This window comes from Pelophylax lessonae (genome assembly GCF_965119305.1).
Source record: "Pelophylax lessonae genome assembly, chromosome: 1".
NCBI lineage: Eukaryota > Metazoa > Chordata > Amphibia > Anura > Ranidae > Pelophylax > Pelophylax lessonae.
In genome coordinates this window covers 234,111,709-234,130,884 of record NC_138768.1, presented here as the reverse complement: position 1 = coordinate 234,130,884, position 19,176 = coordinate 234,111,709, and the positions used below count along the sequence as shown (strand labels likewise).

The window sequence follows — 19,176 nt, the reverse complement described above, 5'->3', positions numbered from 1 at the left end:
AAGGGGCATCCCATGTTCAGAATGGAAGCCTGCCAGAAGGTGCGACCATCACCACAGGGGAGAGTCAGGAGCGCTTACCAGAATTAGTGGACTCTAATGCCAGCGGCAGAGAGCCATTCAAGCAAGGGGTAATAAAACCAAGATGACACACGAATCTCCGGATGATTGCTAATGTCTCCTCTGGCATATCAAATCTTTACTTATGCATATAGGAACTCAGATACCCATAGAAAACAAAAAGTCTCCTCATAGTGTAAAACCATCAAAAAAGGACTTTATTTAAAAGTTGAAAACGTACATTCTCTCTGCAGTTTACAAGCATTTCAAATACAGGTAGTGTGATCACAGACAGTATCCAAGAGCGCAATATCATGGCGCAAACTCAGCATAACCAGACGCGTTTCGTCCACACGGACATCATCTGGGATATGAGTATGTGTCCATCAATTGTACAAGGTGGAGCCAATTTAAAGGTATTATACTGCTTATATATGTGCGCAATTATTGGATCCTATCATAGAACAGGAGGTGGGTCTGTCATGGCGTGCATTCCAAGCCTCCTTTCACCACAGGTAATGACTATCCCTATAGATAACCACATTGTGAACCAAGCCTCTATCTCATATTGAGCTGTACACAGTCCCAATATGAAATCTCGTGATGCTGTAACATGTGCATGCGCAGTACTATGTGTTCCACATCTCAGTCTGGCTAACTGCCATGGTGTGGTTCTAAAGCCCAGTGTCCGCACTCCACACCTGGGTCTGACCCACAAGCCAATTGCAGTTAAAGACCCAAGGTATAAAGAACAAAGCACCGCTCAAATGAACCACATCAACTGCATCACAATACTTGTCTTATTTAAATATATGAATGATAAAAGGAGTTTACCGTGCAAATAAGGATTACATGATGTGGAACTAGATTAGGTACAAATAAACAGGGTATAAGCCAATACATAAACAGGTGCAATAGACTGAGCGATTTATCTCCAATTTGATATATTATGTTTGTAGTATATTCATATCAAATCAATACGTTTGTTTGCAGATCCTATGTAATAAAAAGTAATAATGGTAACAACCAATACATAAAAATATTGTAAGAAAAAAATGCATATAAGTGAAAGAAAGAATAAAAAAAAAAATGTCATATTTGACACTGTATGTTAATATGTAGCACTTTATATGTCAGATTAATGTATGAATTTTTTTTCACGTTTAAAGCGTGGCACTTTTCTCTTTTCTTGCTTTGGACAATATTGTATTGAAGTGCCAGCAGCTGTTCTCTATGACAGTAGTGCAGTGATTTTGGCTCCGGTTCGAGCCTGCACAAGTTTTGCCTTTATAACAAGTGGCTTGCTAAGGGGGCACAACAGAGACAGTGATGTCAGTCCAGAAAACACTTGGCAGGGCTAGGAGCTGATTATTAAACACAAGCTTGTGAATTTGCAGTGACATTGCTGATAGCCACACTCCATGCAACATGCTTTCTCATCCCACTATAGTGCAAGCAGGTAGAGCATACAGGAGTGTGGCAACTCTGCTCTAAATTAATGAATAGTGCAGCATTGTTACCACACCATCAAAGAAAGATGCGTTAGGTGAACTTCACTGGGCAGCTCGACATGTATTTCTCTATCATTCATTGAGGGACACAAGAATTCAGAAACCGTTATATTGCAGTCTACAGAAAGTTGGGACACTGGCAAACAGAAAAATTGTAAGCCAGCTCCTGTGTAACCCCTCCTCTACCTAACATGCCTCGGGTTTTTAGCTAGTGTCCTAGGAGGTTGGAAACCTTTAAAGCGAAGATGAAACATGTCAAGTAAAATTTGTTAGCCTTCAAACTTTTGTGGTCATTTTTTCCCCCGTGGTGACTGTTTTTTTTTTTGCGCCGTTGGTGGGTTTTTTTATCACTTCAGTCGAAATTCCTATAAACGCTCAAGCTGGTCTCTGCAGAACAGTTATCCAGATTGGCATCTCCTCAGCACTAGCTTTGGAAACTGAAACCGGACCCCACTGGACTGGATGTGCTCTGCTAGCCTGGAATGTGACCACCTGGCACTGGGATTTGCATTGTGGCACTTTTCAGATCCCACCTTCATTCAGAACATTCGCACAACCCCAGCTGTGACTTACTTAGCAAGGCCAGTTGAGCTTAAGCATTAGGAGCTACTTCCCTATTGTACTGTTGTGCATTGTTTTAAGGTTTGCACCCCACTTGTTTACCGTGGTTAAGGTCCAGGCTGAAAGATAAAGCACTAACATCATCTGTTGGGTTTAGTGCTGCGTGCTCCGTGCTCTTCCTCCCATGATTCAACCTTCTAGGAACCCTTCTGCTCCTTAGGCACCCAGCGAATCTCCAGTCTCTGGTCTGTGTCGATTGTCCACCTACAGTAACTTGGTCACCTCCGGATGCCTGTAACCCTCATCAGCAATAACTGTTCCGGTTTATGAGTACTTAAGGCCTTGTCTTACATTGTGCCTAGCTGCATTAATTAGTATGTGGAGGCAACAAGTATTCACTAAGACACTTCACTAAAATCAGGCCTCTCAGGTTGTTAATGTTGGTAGCAGGGGTTCTTCCTTGGGCTAGGGAATGCAGGTCAAAGTTTTGCTTTAAGCCCATGCTTAACCGCTTCCATACAGAGCAGTTAGACACCCTTCCTGCCCAGACCAATTTTCAGCTTTCAGCACTCTCAAACTTTGAATGACAATTGCTCAGTCATGCTACACTGTAGCCAAACAAAATTTTTATCATTTTTTCACACAAATAGAGCTTTCTTTTGGTGGTATTTGATCACAACTGGGGTTTTTTTTTTTTTCGTGATATATGCAAAAAAAGAGCAAAAATTTTGGAAAAAAACACTTTTTTTTAGTTTCAATTATAAAATTTTGCAAAAAATTAATTTTTCTTCATACATTTGGGCCAAAATGTATACTGCTACATGTCTCTGGTAAAATTAACCCAAATTAGTGTATATTATTTAGTCTGTGTGAAAGTTATTGAGTCTAGAAGCTATGGTACCAATTACTGAAAATTGATCACACCAGATGTACTGACTGCCTATCTCCTTTCTTGAGGCCCTGAAATGTCAGGACAGTACAAATACCGCCCAAATGACCCCTTTTTGTAAAGTAGACAGTCCAAGGTATTTAGTAAGAGGCATGGTGGGTTTTTTGAAGTTGTAATTTTTTTCCCACAATTCTTGGGAAAATGAAGAAAACCTTTTTTTTTCTTTTTTTTCCCACAAATTTGTCAATTTATAAGCTATTTCTAACACATAGCATGTACACAGCAAAAATTACACCCAAAAATACATTCTGCTACTCCTTCCGAGTATGGCGATACCACATGTGTGAGACTTTTACACAGCCTGGCCACAAAAAGAGACTCCGATTCCAAGAAGCACCTTCAGGCGTTCTAGGAGCATAAATACACATAAAACTTTCTTACTACCTATCACACTTTTCAAGGCCCTAGAGCACCAATACAATGGAAAAGTCCACAAAATGACATTTTGGAAAGCAAACACTCCAACGTATATTCTATGAGGCATTATGGGTCGTTTGAACATATCGTTTTTTTCCACAGGTTTTTGGAAAATGTGGGAAAAAAATGAACTTTTTTTTTTTACACAAAGTTGTCAATTTATAGGATATTCTTAACACATAGCATGTACACAGCAAAAATGACACCCCAAAATACATTCTGCCACTCCTCCTGAGTATGGCAATACCACGTGTGAGACTTTTTCACAGCCTAGCCATATAGAGGGGCCTAACATCCAAGGAGCATCATCATGCATCCTAGCCACTTGCCTAGGCCTATTTTTGACATTTGGTGTTTACAAGCTAAAATCAGTTGTTTTGCTAGAAAACTGCTTAGAACCCCCAAACATTATATATTTTTTTTTTAGCAGAGACCCTAGAGAATAAAATGGAGATTATTGCAATATTTTTTATCACACTGTATTTGCGCAGCGGTCTTCCAAACGCAATTTTTTTGGAAAAAATTCACTTTTTTTAATTAAAAAATAAGAAACCAGTAAAGTTAGCCCAATTTTTTTCCATAATGTGAAAGATAATGTTACGCCAAGTAAATAGATACCCAACATGTCATGTTTCAAAATTGCGCAAGCTCACGGAATGGCGACAAACTTTGGTACTTAAAAATCCCCATAGGCGACAATTTAAAAATTTCTACAGGTTGCCATCTTTGAGTTACAGAGGAGGTCTAGGGCTCAAATTATTCCCCTTGCTCTATCGATCGCGGCGATACCTCACGTGTGGTTTGAACACCGTTTACATATGTGGGCGGGGTTTCTGTATGCGTTCGCTTCTGCGCGCGAGCTCACGGGGACAGGGCGCTTTAATTTTTTTTTTTTTTACTATTTATTTTATTTATTATTTTTTATTTTTACACCGCTTAAAAAAAAAAAAAATTGATCATTTTTATTTCTATTAAAAGGAATGTAAACATTCCTCGTAATAGAAATAGGCACGACAGGACCTCTTTTTTGTGAGATCTGGGGTCAAAAAGTCCTCAGATCTCACAAGTACACTAAAAGATAGAAAAAAAAAAAAAAATTATTATATAAAATGAAAAAAAAAAAAGACCTTTAAACCGGTTGCTAGGCAACAACATTTTCCGTAGCTCCGGTCCTCCAAGACCATAGAGTCAAGTGAGGGCAAGCTTGCCCTCACTCGACATCCTGTCTGTGAGTATCTGGGACCGGATCGTTTTCCCCGCTGCCGGCGGGTCCGGTAAGCGGGGAAAAGGACCGGAACGCGGCGGGAGGGGGCGCCTCTTCCGCCATCCCGGAAGGGTGATCCCACGGCGAATCCGGCGCTGGGACCACCCTTATCGGAAAGCCAACCGTCCACCGTTTAAAAAAATACCAGGGTTATGGCAGCTATCTGCTGCCATAACACCGGTATTTAGGTTTAAACGGAGGACGTATATAAACCTTTTTGGACTTGGACATGGTGGCTGTATGAAGGGTGACAGGTACTCGGGTACTTTGTTGGGCAGGTGACAGGTACTCTGGTACTGATGAGCAGGTGGCAGGTACTCGGGTACTCCGATAGGCAGGTGACAGGTACTCGGGTACTCTGATGGGCAGGTGACAGGCAGGTGATAGGTACTGATGTGTAGTACTGATAGGTGATACGGTACTGATGGGTACTGATGATCAGTACTGATACGTGATAGGTACTGATGAGTACTGATGAGTAGTGATGGGTACTGATGAGCAGGCGGCAAGTACTCGGGTACTTCAGGCGTCAGGTACTCTGATGAGCAGGTGGAAGGTACTCTGGTACTCTGATGGGTAGATGACAGGTACTCAGGTACTCTGATGACGGTTACTCCGTTGACAGGTACTCAAAGTACCCGAGTACCTGTCATCAGAGTACCCGAGTACCTGTCATCAGAGTACCCGAGTACCTGTCATCAGAGTACCCGAGTACCTGTCATCAGAGTACCCGAGTACCTGTCATCAGAGTACCCGAGTACCTGTCATCTGAGTACCTGATGGCCTGATGGGCTGGTGGCAGGTACTCGGGTACTTTGATGGGCTAGTGACAGGTGATCTTTATTGGGGGGGGGGGGGGGAATCAGTGTGTTTAGCGTGCACTGTAATTGGTAACTAGCTGTTACCACAATCTCCTCCTCACACAGGATCAGTGTGTGAGGAGGAGAACATGGTGGCAGCTAGTTACCGTGTTCTCTGTTGACATTTGTGACCGGCTGTGATTGGACACAGCCGGTCACGTGGTAAAGAGCCAATTTCATTGGCTCTTTACCTAGATCGGGGATTGACTCTGTCCGAGGGACGAGCCTCGTCCCCGATCGCTGCTCTGCGCGCCCCCGGGGGCGCGCATTGCAGAGAGAACGAGCGGCTCATGCTGGAGCCGCTCATGTGATCGGCTGTGATTGACACAGCCGATCACATGGTAAACAGCCAATTTCTATTGGCTGTTTACCTTGATCAGGGATGGGCTATGTCCGAGGGACGAGCCTCACCCCCGATCGCCGCGCTGCGCGCCCCCGGGGGCGCGCAGTAGAGGGGAGATCCGGGCGACGTCATATGACGGCGGCCCGGATCCTTACAACCACTTTGCCGACGTCATATTACATGACTCGGTATGGAAGTGGTTAATGGGAAATTCAACCCTTCTTTGTTAGGAAAACTTCCCCCCCTTCCCCTTTATGGACTTGTAGGGTGCTGAGGGAATTTCCTCTGTGTAGCCTCTGAATTTTCCATTCACTCCCTGTCCTTTTCATCCTTCCCATCTATTTCTGGAAGTCTGGATTCAAGGCAACCAAGAATTTCCTGGCTCTGTCCGTCTCCTAGAGCGAATTTAGTGAGGTTTTTAATCTCCTACCCTGGAAGGCCTCGACTTGCTGGTGTGTTCCCAAATCTGGGGTAGGCATCCATATCCCAAGAAGACACCGCTTCATTGGCAATCCTCCTATATCTCAATATACTAATCTAGTCTCAAATGGACATCACTTACATGTTTCTAGGCATTCTCATCCAGGACAGTCTGGGAGCTCTCCTTGCAACAGGTCATGTGGGCTAGCCCCTATGCTGGATGATGCAGTGTGTGCTATGCTTGACCACACTGATCTCGTTAGAGATAACACATTGTCGTATGGCTTGCCTCTACGTGGGAAAATGATGATCATACACCTGGGCGCTCTTCACCTCCGGCATGGCTTTGTGTTTCCTCTGATTGTAGGCAAGCTGAATGTGCTGGGCTTCTGCTGCCAGTATTCTCATGGGGATAAGGTACATCTGAAGGCCTTCATGGAACTTCATTACTGGGAGATCTGTCTTTCTGTGGCTGGTGTGCCGCCTGTTGAGTTTTTCCAGATTCCTTCCTTATTCCTGTCCCTACTCAGGTAAACATTCTTAGCAGTGCATCTGAGATTCCTGTCGCTCCTTGAGGATTCTTCGCTGGGTGGTGGCGGGCTGGATGATTTCTGAATCAATCTTAGGCAGGTTTCCTCTGTCAGACACAGGGACACACGCAGCTGTTTAGGTCGGTGGGGCCCTGCTTATCCTTCTATTCTGGTGTTGCTTACACCAGTCTGGGCTTTGTTATGCCCTCATTTCTACCTCCCCTTATTCAGGTGTCTTTTGCTCGCCTATTTCCCTCTTTCGTCAGTCTGACCTTTTGGGGTTACCCTTTGATTTTTATTTTTTTTTCCTACGAGTCTCAAGAGTTATCGGGCTACCTGTTGGGCCTCTCATGTTTCATTGATATTTGGTTGCCACTTTTTGCCTATCCTCATATTAATAAGTGGTTCCAAATTAATAACTACTGCAGTAGGGAACAGACACAAAAAGATACACTCCGCATCTTTCCAAAATAACTGTTCTGTTTTATTTGATGCAATTGAAGGCTTTTATACACATGAGTATGTAGGTATCACATTATTTTTACAATTGTACTTTTATGGTAACAAGGGGCGTAACATAGGCAGGCTAATTCTAATCAGGACTCAAAAGAATGCAAACGTAATGAAAACATTATTAGTATGTGCAGTGTGTGCACATACATATGAAGTATACAATAATATACAAGATGTACAAATTTCCTTTACAATCTCCTCTCTTTTGATCAATATTTTGATCACTAACCATACCTGCTATCACCTTTATCCACACGTTTAGGTGGAGGTAATCCCGGCCAAAGAGGCAAACTCCATTGTGGAGAATAATAGCTGAGAGCAGCTTTTTCATTACAAAATTACTTTTCAATGTAAAAAACAATTGATAAAAAATATTTACAGAGTAATTGGCTGTACACTCCTGTGGCCAGAATGGCCTTCTAGCTTAACTGTGAACATGCTGACTTATTAGCATAGGTAAACATAGACAATTCTACATAAAATGGAAGACGTATAGAAGACAATATGACTTCAACATGACTGAACTACTATTCAAATCATATTAAATATATATATTTATATTCCTTACAATTAAAGCATTTGGATAAATAGTACCCCAAACTGTGATTCCAAGAGGAAAACAAGACATAGGAGATACCTTTATTTAGTCATTTTTGCAGTGTCTGGTGTGGATCCAGGTGACTTTTCCTTTTAAGTTTTGTAAACTGTACAAAAAATAGACGCTCTATTGCAGGGGTGGGCAAACTTTTTGACTCGAGGGCCGCAATGGGTTCATATATTGGACACGGGGGCCGGACCAAGAGAAGATGATCAAAAACGCTGTAAAAAATTGCGTGACTTTGAGGTCACAAAAGTGTGAAAGGGGCCTTCAGTAATTAAGGTATAGTGTGTCCCCTTTCAATGCAGAGTGACCAGCGTGCCCCCTTTCAATGCAGAGTGACCAGCGTGCCCCCTTTCAATGCAGAGTGACCAGCGTGCCCCCTTTCAATGCAGAGTGACCAGCGTGCCCCCCTTTCAATGCAGAGTGACCAGCGTGCCCCCCTTTCAATGCAGAGTGACCAGCGTGCCCCCCTTTCAATGCAGAGTGACCAGCGTGCCCCCCTTTCAATGCAGAGTGACCAGCGTGCCCCCCTTTCAATGCAGAGTGACTAGCGTGCCCCCCTTTCAATGCAGAGTGACTAGCGTGCCCCCCTTTCAATGCAGAGTGACTAGCGTGCCCCCCTTTCAATGCAGAGTGACTAGCGTGCCCCCCTTTCAATGCAGAGTGACTAGCGTGCCCCCCTTTCAATGCAGAGTGACTAGCGTGCCCCCCTTTCAATGCAGAGTGACTAGCGTGCCCCCCTTTCAATGCAGAGTGACTAGCGTGCCCCCTTTCAATGCAGAGTGACCAGCGTGCCCCCTTTCAATGCAGAGTGACCAGCGTGCCCCCCTTTCAATGCAGAGTGACCAGCGTGCCCCCCTTTCAATGCAGAGTGACCAGCGTGCCCCCCTTTCAATGCAGAGTGACCAGCGTGCCCCCCTTTCAATGCAGAGTGACCAGCGTGCCCCCCTTTCAATGCAGAGTGACCAGCGTGCCCCCCTTTCAATGCAGAGTGACCAGCGTGCCCCCCTTTCAATGCAGAGTGACCAGCGTGCCCCCCTTTCAATGCAGAGTGACCAGCGTGCCCCCCCCCTTCAATGCAGAGACCATCGTGCGTGTTCCCCCTTCAATGCAGAGACCATCGTGCGTGTTCCCCCTTCAATGCAGAGACCATCGTGCGTGTTCCCCCTTTTCAATGCAGAGACCATCGTGCGTGCCCCCTTTCAGTGCAGAGACCAGCGTGCGTGCCCCCTTCAATGCAGAGACCAGCGTGCATGCCCCCTTCAATGCAGTGTGCCCCCCCCCCCCCCAGACCAGTGCACTTACCTGCGGCGGCTTCTCCTCCTCAGTCCCCCGTCGTCTTCTCGAGTCCCCCCGCCTCCTCCTCGGCCAATGGCATGGGGTTTGCCTTGCGGCCAATCAGGAAGCGGGTATTAGCAACAAACTCCCCAACCAAATCTCATAGGGAGAGAGTCCAATATCCCCTTACTTACTATTTCCATTTTCGAATGATTGATTGAACAGTGCTCTGAGATGTTCAAAGCTTGGGGTATTTTATATGACCTGACTCTGCTTTAAACTTCTCCACAGCTTTATCCCTGACCTGTCTGGTGTGTTCCTTGGCCTTCATTATGCTGTTTGTTCACTAAGGTTCTCTCACAAACCTCTGAGGGCTTCACAAAACAGCTGTATTTATACTGAGATTAAATTACACACAGGTGGACTCTATTTACTAATTAGGTGACTTCTGGACACAATTGGTTCCACTAGATTTTAGTTAGGGGTATCAGAGTAAAGGGGGCTGAATACAAATGCACGACACACTTTTCAGATATTTATTTGTAAATTTTTGAAAATCATTTATCATTTTCCTTCCACTTCACAATTATGTGCCACTTTCTGTCGGTCTATCAAATAAATATATTTTATTGGGATTTTGTTTTTGGTTGTAACATGACAAAATGTGGAAAATATAAAGGGGTATGAATACTTTTTTAAGGCACTGTATATATATATATATGTTCTATGCCTATGTATTTACTTTTGTATAACACGAATATGTTGCTATTACATTTTATAGAAAAGTAGATTGTGCTCTGAGCTTCCCCTGAAGAAGAAATTATATCAGATTTCTAAACCTGTTGGGATGCTTCTCTGAACGATGACCTGGTTTGGCCTCTCATCTCATGAGACCAACCCTATGTTCCAGACCATGAGCATTTCTTGTTTATGATAAATTGTATTGTGTCTTCAATTGTACCCTTGTTTTTTTACCATAGCCTGGTGATGTGATTCAGCATTTTATTCTATTATATTTTTGAATACAAAATGTTTAATTTTATATACTTCCTATCTTTCCTACTATTAATATTTGGTTTGCCTATGCCCAAAAAAATCCCAGTGGGGCTTTCTTTCCTTTGTTTCACTTATTTTGGGATGTGGCAATGTGCTTCCAGTAGTTAAAAACACCAAACTAGTTTGCATTATTATATATATATATATATATATATATATATATATATATAGGAGACAGGGAGATAAAATTAAAATGAGGCGGACCCAGAGGCAGTGTTGGAGGAGGCTGCAAAAGATTTTGTTGCCACCAGGCTCCTATACACCTGCAGCTTGCGGCTTCACGCACTATGCTTGCAAATCTCTCCATTGGCTGCCACTCTCCCAATAAATTGAATTCAAAATGCTAATAACTACTTACAAAGCCATCCACAGCTACAAAAAAACAACCTAGTCTCAAAATACCAATCAAATCATTCTCACCGTTCCTCCCAAGACTTCCTGCTCTCTAGTTTCCTTGTCGCCTCCTCCCATTCACACATCCATGACTTCTCCCGAGCCTCTCCCATCCTATGGAATTCCCTACCCTAATCTGTCCAACTATCTCCTACTCGGTCCACTTTTAGGCGATTCCTGAATGTTTCTTTTCAGGGAATCCTATTCTGTCTCCACCTAACTGTACATTTATTTTTTCCATCAGCTAAATCCCCACAGTTATTACCTCTTGTATCACTTGACCCTCCCTTTTAGATTGTAAGCTCTAACGAGCAGGGCCCTCTGATTCCTCCTGTATTAAATTGTATTGTAACTGTACTGTCTGACCCAAGGTTGTAAAGCAATGCGCAAACTGTTGGCGCTATATAAATCCTGTATAATAATGTGGAGATGCTAATTTCTCCTGTGCACAAAAGCCTCGACATTGTCGCGCTTTATTCTCCTCCATCTCACTGTGGGTATGGGTACAAAGAAACATGCAGAATTTAAAGACAGAGCAATTTATGAAGATTGGGTTAGTTCAGAAAAGATTTTCTCTCCTCTGAAAATTATTGCCAAGCTCTATCCAGTGGAAAAATAGTTCTCTGATAAATGATCTGTCCATGTAATTTAACCTTCCATCTCAGTCTTAAACATCTCACTGTACTAATTGAAGATGTTCCTTCATTCAAACATTGTGCAGATATGAATTTTGAGTCTCTCTCAAAGGCTGTGTTTACACCTTAAGGCCCAGTTCTGCAATCAGCTGTTGCTGAAATTTCTGTCAACTTGTAGCTACATGGACTGGGGAAATAAATGCCCAACACAATCCTTTATTCAAGAACTGTGCCTTAACTGAGCAATTACAGTGATTACCTTCTGCTTGCTGTTTTGTGTGGATGGCTTAGAACAAGTAATGAAGCAATTTTCCAGAATGGCTGTTATCTCCATTTACATGTGCAAAGAATCTTGTGGCTCAAAGCCTGGACAGCTGAAGCTGCCTGTAAAAGATGCCCCACAAAAATGCACTTTGGAGGACGTCTTTTTGGTGAGGCAGCTTACACTCTAAAGGAAAATGACTTGTCCTGCACTTTTGCATACCTTCTCTGCCAAGTTGTTGGTTGTTTCCTGAGCTTTTCAACACCAACCTTCTGTGGCACAGGTTTGTAAGGCTGCCTCCTTGTTTCTCTGTTCATAGCTTTTCAAAGTTTTACTAGGTGAATGTCCAGTCTTCTGCAGATGCAGCTTGCAGCCACAAGGTTCTTACAGCAGCACTCTGAATTTGGATCTCTTGACCCTTGTTGTTGGGCCTGTTGACACAGTTCTGTTTGTCTAGTGTTTGGCCACCCTTCTCATTCATTGCTTGGGGACCTCCTGGGGTCTATGAATACTCTGTGCCCTGTACGGAACAATTAAGATTAGAGGAATTTTGACTTGCATGTAAATTTAATATCTTGGAGTACACTACAAAACACAAGTTACTGACCCTTCTTTTCCTTGGTTGCTCTGCATTGTTTGCTAGAAAACTGGGGACTCAGAGTGAGGTAGGGTTATAGGGGAGGCCAAGGGGGCATTTTCTCTAAAGCTTTGCCTGTGTGCAATCACCTGAATGTATGAGCTTATAACCAAAGGTCTATGATTACTCAGCCTGTGTCCTGCATTGTACTCCAAGATAAGTAATTTATAGGCAATAAAATATTCCTCTTTTTGTTTCAGCAGCAGACAGGAAGTTGGCCTTACTGCTGCAGAACACAGCGTTGCCATATTGTGTGTAGTGAATTCAACTACAGTACAGTATGATACAGTTTACAGTCAGTTGTGTGTTTGCTATATTCAGCTGCATTGTACAAGTCCTATCTTGTATGCAGAGCATTCAACATGGTAGATATGCAGAATAGCTATGTAGCCATATTTCTGTAGGTTATGCCTGATGCTTGTTTTTATTGTAACAATGTGATTCCTTCCTTCAGATGCCTCAGATTTAGTTGGAGCTCTTGCACAATTTGCGCATTTAACTGCAGACACCATTGTAAATGGCAGCGCTACCTCTCACTTGGCTCCACCAGACCAGGGAGACCGTAAGTTTATATCTCCTTGCTATGGTTGCTTTTCGTAATGTTGACCATTTTTTGATACATATTAGGCATATCTTTCTTTTAGGACTGAATGACAGCTGCCGGGAGTGTGGAAATCAGAGTTTACAGTATCTGAAAGAATTGAAAGACAAACAGTCCTTAAAAGAAGCAGATCTGGGGGAAGTTAGAAGGTCATTACAGAATATACTTGGTCTGGGAGAGGTATTCATTTCTTGTAGTTGTTTTTTTTTCCCGAAGTATAAAAGATAATTAGCCTTAAAGAATTTTGCATGTACACAGATTTGCGACAGAAGTCTTGCAATCTAAATTGTATTAGTTTGATCTGTAATTATCTTAAATGCTATACTTGTTGTTAAAGATGCATTAAAATCAAGAGTAAATTACATTTAATGGATGCACAGCTTACTTTCTCTGCCAGACTAAAAGTTATTACTGGAATACATTCTACCCACTCAGTAGTTAATGTTTTTTTCTATGCATTGATGAAATGCACCAATCCAACCCCACTTCCTTTTGTGAGTTATCTTATGTTATAAGAAAACTTGATTATGATGCAGAAAAAAGCATTCTAAGACATCCCAATTGCAGGCTGCTTCTAGTCAGTCATCTACAGAATGCCAAATGTATCATAGCCACCAGCTAGATTCAAACCTGTAAATCCCCCCCAAATATCTTGCACAGTCTCTCCAGGTTTTGAGTCTTCAGCCTCTGATTTCTCTATATATTCCTAGGGGGATTCCACTACAGGGCACTGTATGCAGTCTTTCCATCTCTTCTGTACTCCTGTAAATTCTCTTCAGTTGCAATAATAAGCTAATTTCACAAGCATTTTGGTACCCCACAAGATTCGAGCCCCAGTGTTGTCTTACTAGTACCCTTTTAAAGCTGCTTAGTTACATAAAATGTTTTGCTTCCCAGGAATTGAGGCCCAAGAGCTTGGATATCAGGCAGGAAGAGCTGGGTGACATGGTGGATAAGGAGATGGCATCAACTTATGACGCCATTGAAGATGCTGTTCGAAGAATTGAGGTGAGCCAGCTGTATTTCTAATATATATGTAAAATTATTTATTAGTAGAAGGAAAGGTGAACAGCACCTGCTAATAAGACAAACACCAGCAACCAGAGCCTTGCCCTTCAGGTTACGTATGTAGCAGAAAGTCCAAATGGAGGGTATAAAAAATGTATTTAGGTTCAACAATGATAATACATGTTGGCAGCCATTTCGGGGAATAAACCCTTCACAGGCCAAAAAAATAGGCCTACTGCTTTTTGGCCCAATAAAGGGTTTAGTGCCCTAAACTGTTGTCAACATGTAATGGCATCGTTAAACCTAGAAAAAGAAAATTTCTCTTTTGTTCATTGATGGACACAGCTTCTGGTATTCTTAACCATTGGGTTATACTGCCCCCTACAGGAGTAGGACACTATGCAGAAACAAATTCTGGCTACACCCATGGGCAGTCCCAGGGGGTATACTCCCTCTCTCTGCTACAGCCACTCCGTTTTTTTTTTTTTTCTGCTTAGTCAGGACCTAGTTCCTTCCTGGGATTGTTGGTCCTGGCAAAAATTTTTTTGAAAGAAAATTTTTTCCTCCTGGATTTTTCCTGTGAGATCTACAATCAACTGCCAGACTGGGCGACAGGCTAGATAATCTAGATCCAGTGGTCACCCTAGTCTGGCCAGCGAGCGCGCACATACCTCAGCTCCATGCTTGGTCGGTCGCGACATAGCCCCACTGGACGGGGGCTGACCCTGCGAGTTAAATGTCTTGCGAGGTCTCATACAACCTGGCCTTGGCCTGAGTCGAAGCATTCCTCCTGGCGGACAGGCCCCCCATTTCGATGGAGAGGAGGATCTGTCTGGAACGGGGCTGCCTGGTTACTGGTATGATGAGTAGCTGTCCCCCCTCTTCCCCTTGAGGGTTTTGGTGTGGACGCGGGCCCCTCCATGGGAAGGTTGGGCCCCCCCGGGTTCTCCTCTTTCCTGGCACCCCTCCACATCTGTCCTCCCCCCCTCCACTATTAGGGGGTCTGTATGGATGTTCTGGACACCTCCTGGGGTGGGGGCCGCACCCCTGGCAACCGGACGATCAGCTGTGCGGGGGGTAGGGGCTCCTGCCTTGTGCCTGTCCTGTGGCTATGGATAGCTCCTCGGTCCTCGAAAGCCTCTTGGTGCGGGACCGCCATTTTCTTGTAGCCCATAGGCTACAATGTACGTCGGCTGTTTTTTGATGGTTTGCCATTGAAAACAGCAGGGGCCATGACAGTGGACCCAGAGGGTGGCGTTTTTGGCAGTGGCATCCTCTAGTGCTGACTCCTGGATACTTTTCACTTCCTGATCGCATACGTGCAGTGCAGATTCTCCTGGTGACTAGCGGTGCCTGGTTCTGCGGGTGGTGAGTCTGGTAGGCCCCCCCCCGCTGAGGGTCGACTTGTAGTTGGCGACCTGGTGGTGGGGCTACCAGCGCGTTGGGGTGTTCCTTAGCAGTGTTTTCACACTTATTCTGTGGGTCCCCCTGGTGGCTAATGGAGTCTTTTGGAGCACATCTCCCCACATGATTCCCTCTCTGAGGCTTCGGGGACCTCCGGGTCCTGACCATCCATCCATGCACTGACGGTGGCCCTGGACTCTCTTGTGTCCCAGCTGGAGGTGGCTTTCGGGCGACGGGCAGCCTTCCCCTGTCTCATCTGTCTCATCAGATTCTGAATCTGTTTAGGCCGCCACGGATGTGGGTCACCCTGATGGGTCTGCAACCCCACGCCCTGAATGCTCAGGATGATTCCTCCCTGTCTGCAAACGCGCACGAAAAGGCACTGGTGGACCCCCTGATTTGTATTTGTGCATGAGCCTCTAAAATCGAGGGACATAGCTGCGACAGGGTCGCAGGTTCCCTTGCCACTCTCAAACCACCCAGAGCAGCAAAAGGTGTTCCCCTTCCCGCCTATTTTGACAGAATTGTCACAAAAGAGTCCGAATCGTCCCCTTGTGGTCCCTAAATGGTTTGCTAGGCAATACCCCAATGAAGAGTCCCTTTTCAAAAAGTGGTCTGTTCCACCTGTGGTGGACCCTCCGGTTTCCAGGGTAAACAAAGCAACCATGATTCCAGTTGAAGAGTCTCCGGCCTTTAAGGACCTGGCTAACAAAAAAGGCGGAGGCTTTGGTCCACAACATGTTCACCCTGGCTGGATTGGCATTGAGGCCGGTGTTCACCATTGCCCTGGTGCCGCAAACTCTGAGTGGGCTAAGCTTTTGCGCTGTGACCTAAAGGGAGAACAGCTCCTACTTGCCTTTGCAGAGCTGGCAGACCAGCTGGCCCAGGGGCTGCAGTTTATCTGTGCTGCATCTTTGGATGTGACTCCCCTAGTGGCTCGGCTCTGTCTCGGCAGCGATCCTCGGTAAAAATGCTGGTCTGCAGACCAGACTTCTAAGCTACCCTGGATGACACCATTAAGGGTCTCACAGGGGGAAAAGTACCTTTCTTCCACAGGCTACTAAGGACAAGGACCCTCGTCACAGATGTGGGCCCTCCTTTTCGTCTCAGTTTTTTCATCCCTCAGGATCGACTAACAAGGGATCAAAGCCTTTCGGGGCCGGCCTCTTCTGATGAATCCAAGCTAACTTGGTCTGGCAAGTCATAACCGGGCTTCTCCAGACCTGCAGACAAGGCTCCTTAAGCATGAAGGTGCACCCTCTCAGCGTATCTGGGGGGGGGGATGACTTCACTGGTTCCCGGACCCGTGGACTTTCCTGGTACATGACAAGTGGGTCCACAAAGTCATACGATTCGGATGCAAGATCGAGTTTCATGCTGGCCCTCCAGAAAGCTTCATCCTTCCAACATGAGACTGTCCCCAGTACGCTTACAGGCACTCTTTGAGGCAGTGCAAGATCTTTTGCTTTAAGGGGTGATTGTCCCGGTTCAGATTGCGGAACCTTTTTTAGGGGTTTTCACTCAACCTGTTTACAGTCCCCAGGAAGGAGGGCAAGGTGCATCCAATCCTGGATCTGAACTGCTTTGTCCCGAGGCAGAAGTTCAGGTTGGAGTCTATTTGCACAGTGGTGGCTTCCCTGCATCAGGGAGATTTTCTTGCTTCCATAGACATCAAAGATGCCTACCTTCACATTCCAATATGTGTTTGTCACCAACGCTTCCCCACGCTTTGCAGTGGGAGAGGAACATTATCAGTTTGGGGCATTTGGTCTCTCCTCCACTCCCTGGGTCTACACTACAGTGTTTGTCCCGTACTGGCATTGTTACGCCAGCAGGGGATTGCGGTGCTGGGCTTTTTATACAATCTCCTTCTGCGAGCAGTGTCCTCTGCTTCGCTGACGGAAAACCTGGAGATCACCATATGAACTCTGAAGGAGATCGGCTGGATTCTGAATCTTCGTAAGTCAGCCGTGGTCCCTTCTACTAAACTAGACTATCTGGGGCTGACTCTGGACACGGCCTTAGCCAGAGTATTTCTTCCTCCGGACAAAGTTCAGACACTGCAGGTTGCAGTTCGTCTCCTGCTGACCCAGCAGATAGTCGACCAGCAGATAGTCGTCCTTCTGGAATTGTATGCGGGTATGGGGCCTGATGGTGTCCACCTTCAAGGCGGTCCAGTTTGCGCACTTCCATGCGAGGTCCCTGCAACGGAAAATTCTCATAACATGGGGCGCGAATCCGCTGTCTCTCGACAACCAAATCCAGCTGAGCCGGGGTATGAGAGAGTCCCTGATGTATGGGTTCGTTCCCCGGAGCTCCTGCAAGGCAAAATCCTTCCTACCCCTGTATTGGACAGTGGTCACGGGTTGGGAGGCATCCTCGGCAGAGGTTCTGCTCAGCGGGTTTGGACCCTGGAAGAATCCAGACTACCGATCAGTGTCCTGAGTTACGTGTGATCAGGCTGTGCCTGGAACATTGGATGGATTATCTGAGGATTATCTCAGTCAGCAGGCGTTAGACCAGGGGGAATGGTTTCTTCAACCAGAAGTGTTTTATCAGATGTGTCTGCTGTGGTGCATCCCCGAGGTGGATCTGTTGGCGTCTTGGCTCAACAGAAAGGTACATAGGTTCGTGGCTTGGTCACAGGATCCTCTGTTGGACACCACAGACACGCTGGTGGCCCCGTGGGGTCAGTATCGTCTGATTTACGCCTTCCCTCCTCTCAAGCTTCTGCCAAGACTTTTCTACAGGATCGATACAGAAGGGATTCCGGTCATTTCAGTGGCCCCTGGACTGGCCTCGTCGGACCTGGCACGCCGACCTGGTGTGGCTGGTTGCCGACATTTCCTTGCAGGGTTCCTCTCAGGGAAGATCTGCTGTCCCAAAGGCCAATCTTCCAGCCTGCTTTACAGTCACTGGCTTTGACGGCTTAGCTGTTGAAAGCCAGGTGCTGAAGGAGAGGGGATTGCCTGAATCAGTGATTCCTACACTGGTAACAGCTAGGAAATCTACTTCTTGGAAGATCTACCATCGTACATGGAAGACGTACAATACATGGTGGGAATCCCTTGGGGTTCCTCTTTTTTGGCGGCTCGGATCTTGACCTTCTTTCAACGGGGGGTTGATCAGAAGTTGGCCTTGAGTACTATCAAGGGCCAGGTGTCATCCTTGGCAGTTTTCTTCCAACAACCCTTGGCTACATCTCTGGTGTGCTGTGTACCACTCTTCAGGGTTTTTGGCACCTGGTCCCTCTGGTGTGGTCTCCTTGGTACCTCAATTTGGTACATTCGGTTCTCCAGAAGTCTCCCTTTTGAGAAACGTATGGAGTTTCCCCTGCTTGCGGTGTCCCAGACGGTGGCCTCTTTGGTGGCTATCACCTCTGCGTACAGAGTGTTGGAACTGGCGGCGTTATCCTATCGTTTACCTTATTTGGTGATTCACAAGGTTAAGGTGTTTCTTTGCTCCTGTCCGTCATTACTTCCTAAGGTGGTCTCTGATTTTCATTTGAATAAAGGCATTGTGTTGCCTTTCCTGTGTCCTAGGCCTAAACATCTGAAGGAAATTGCCTTGAATGCCTTGGATGTGGTCCGGGCAATTAGGGTGTACCTGGCAGCTATGGAGTCTTTCAGGAAGTCAGACTGTGCTCATGGGTGGGCCTCGTAAAGGGTTGTCCGCTTCCTCGTCGACCATTTTTAGATATCTCAGAGAGACAGTGGTTCAGGCCTATTCCATCAGGGGGCCGGTTCCATCTTTCCCTGTCCAGACGCACTCCACTAGAGCGCTTCGTGCCTCCTGGGCCTTCCGTCATTGGGTGTCAGTGACGCAGGTTTGCAATGCAGCCACCTTGTTGCCGGTGCACACTTTTACAAAGTTTTA

At 45.5% G+C, this 19,176-nt stretch overlaps 1 protein-coding gene across 1 annotated transcript in view; it reads left to right on the top strand.

Moving 5' to 3' along the window:
- Window positions 1-19,176, top strand: part of HIP1R (huntingtin interacting protein 1 related) — a 271,144-nt gene that overhangs the window by 195,365 nt on the left and 56,603 nt on the right. The window contains exons 21-23 of the mRNA XM_082258417.1: window positions 12,742-12,849; window positions 12,932-13,068; window positions 13,786-13,896. Of these exons, the coding sequence (XP_082114543.1) occupies window positions 12,742-12,849; window positions 12,932-13,068; window positions 13,786-13,896 (356 nt within the window). The remainder of the gene's footprint in view (window positions 1-12,741; window positions 12,850-12,931; window positions 13,069-13,785; window positions 13,897-19,176) is intronic.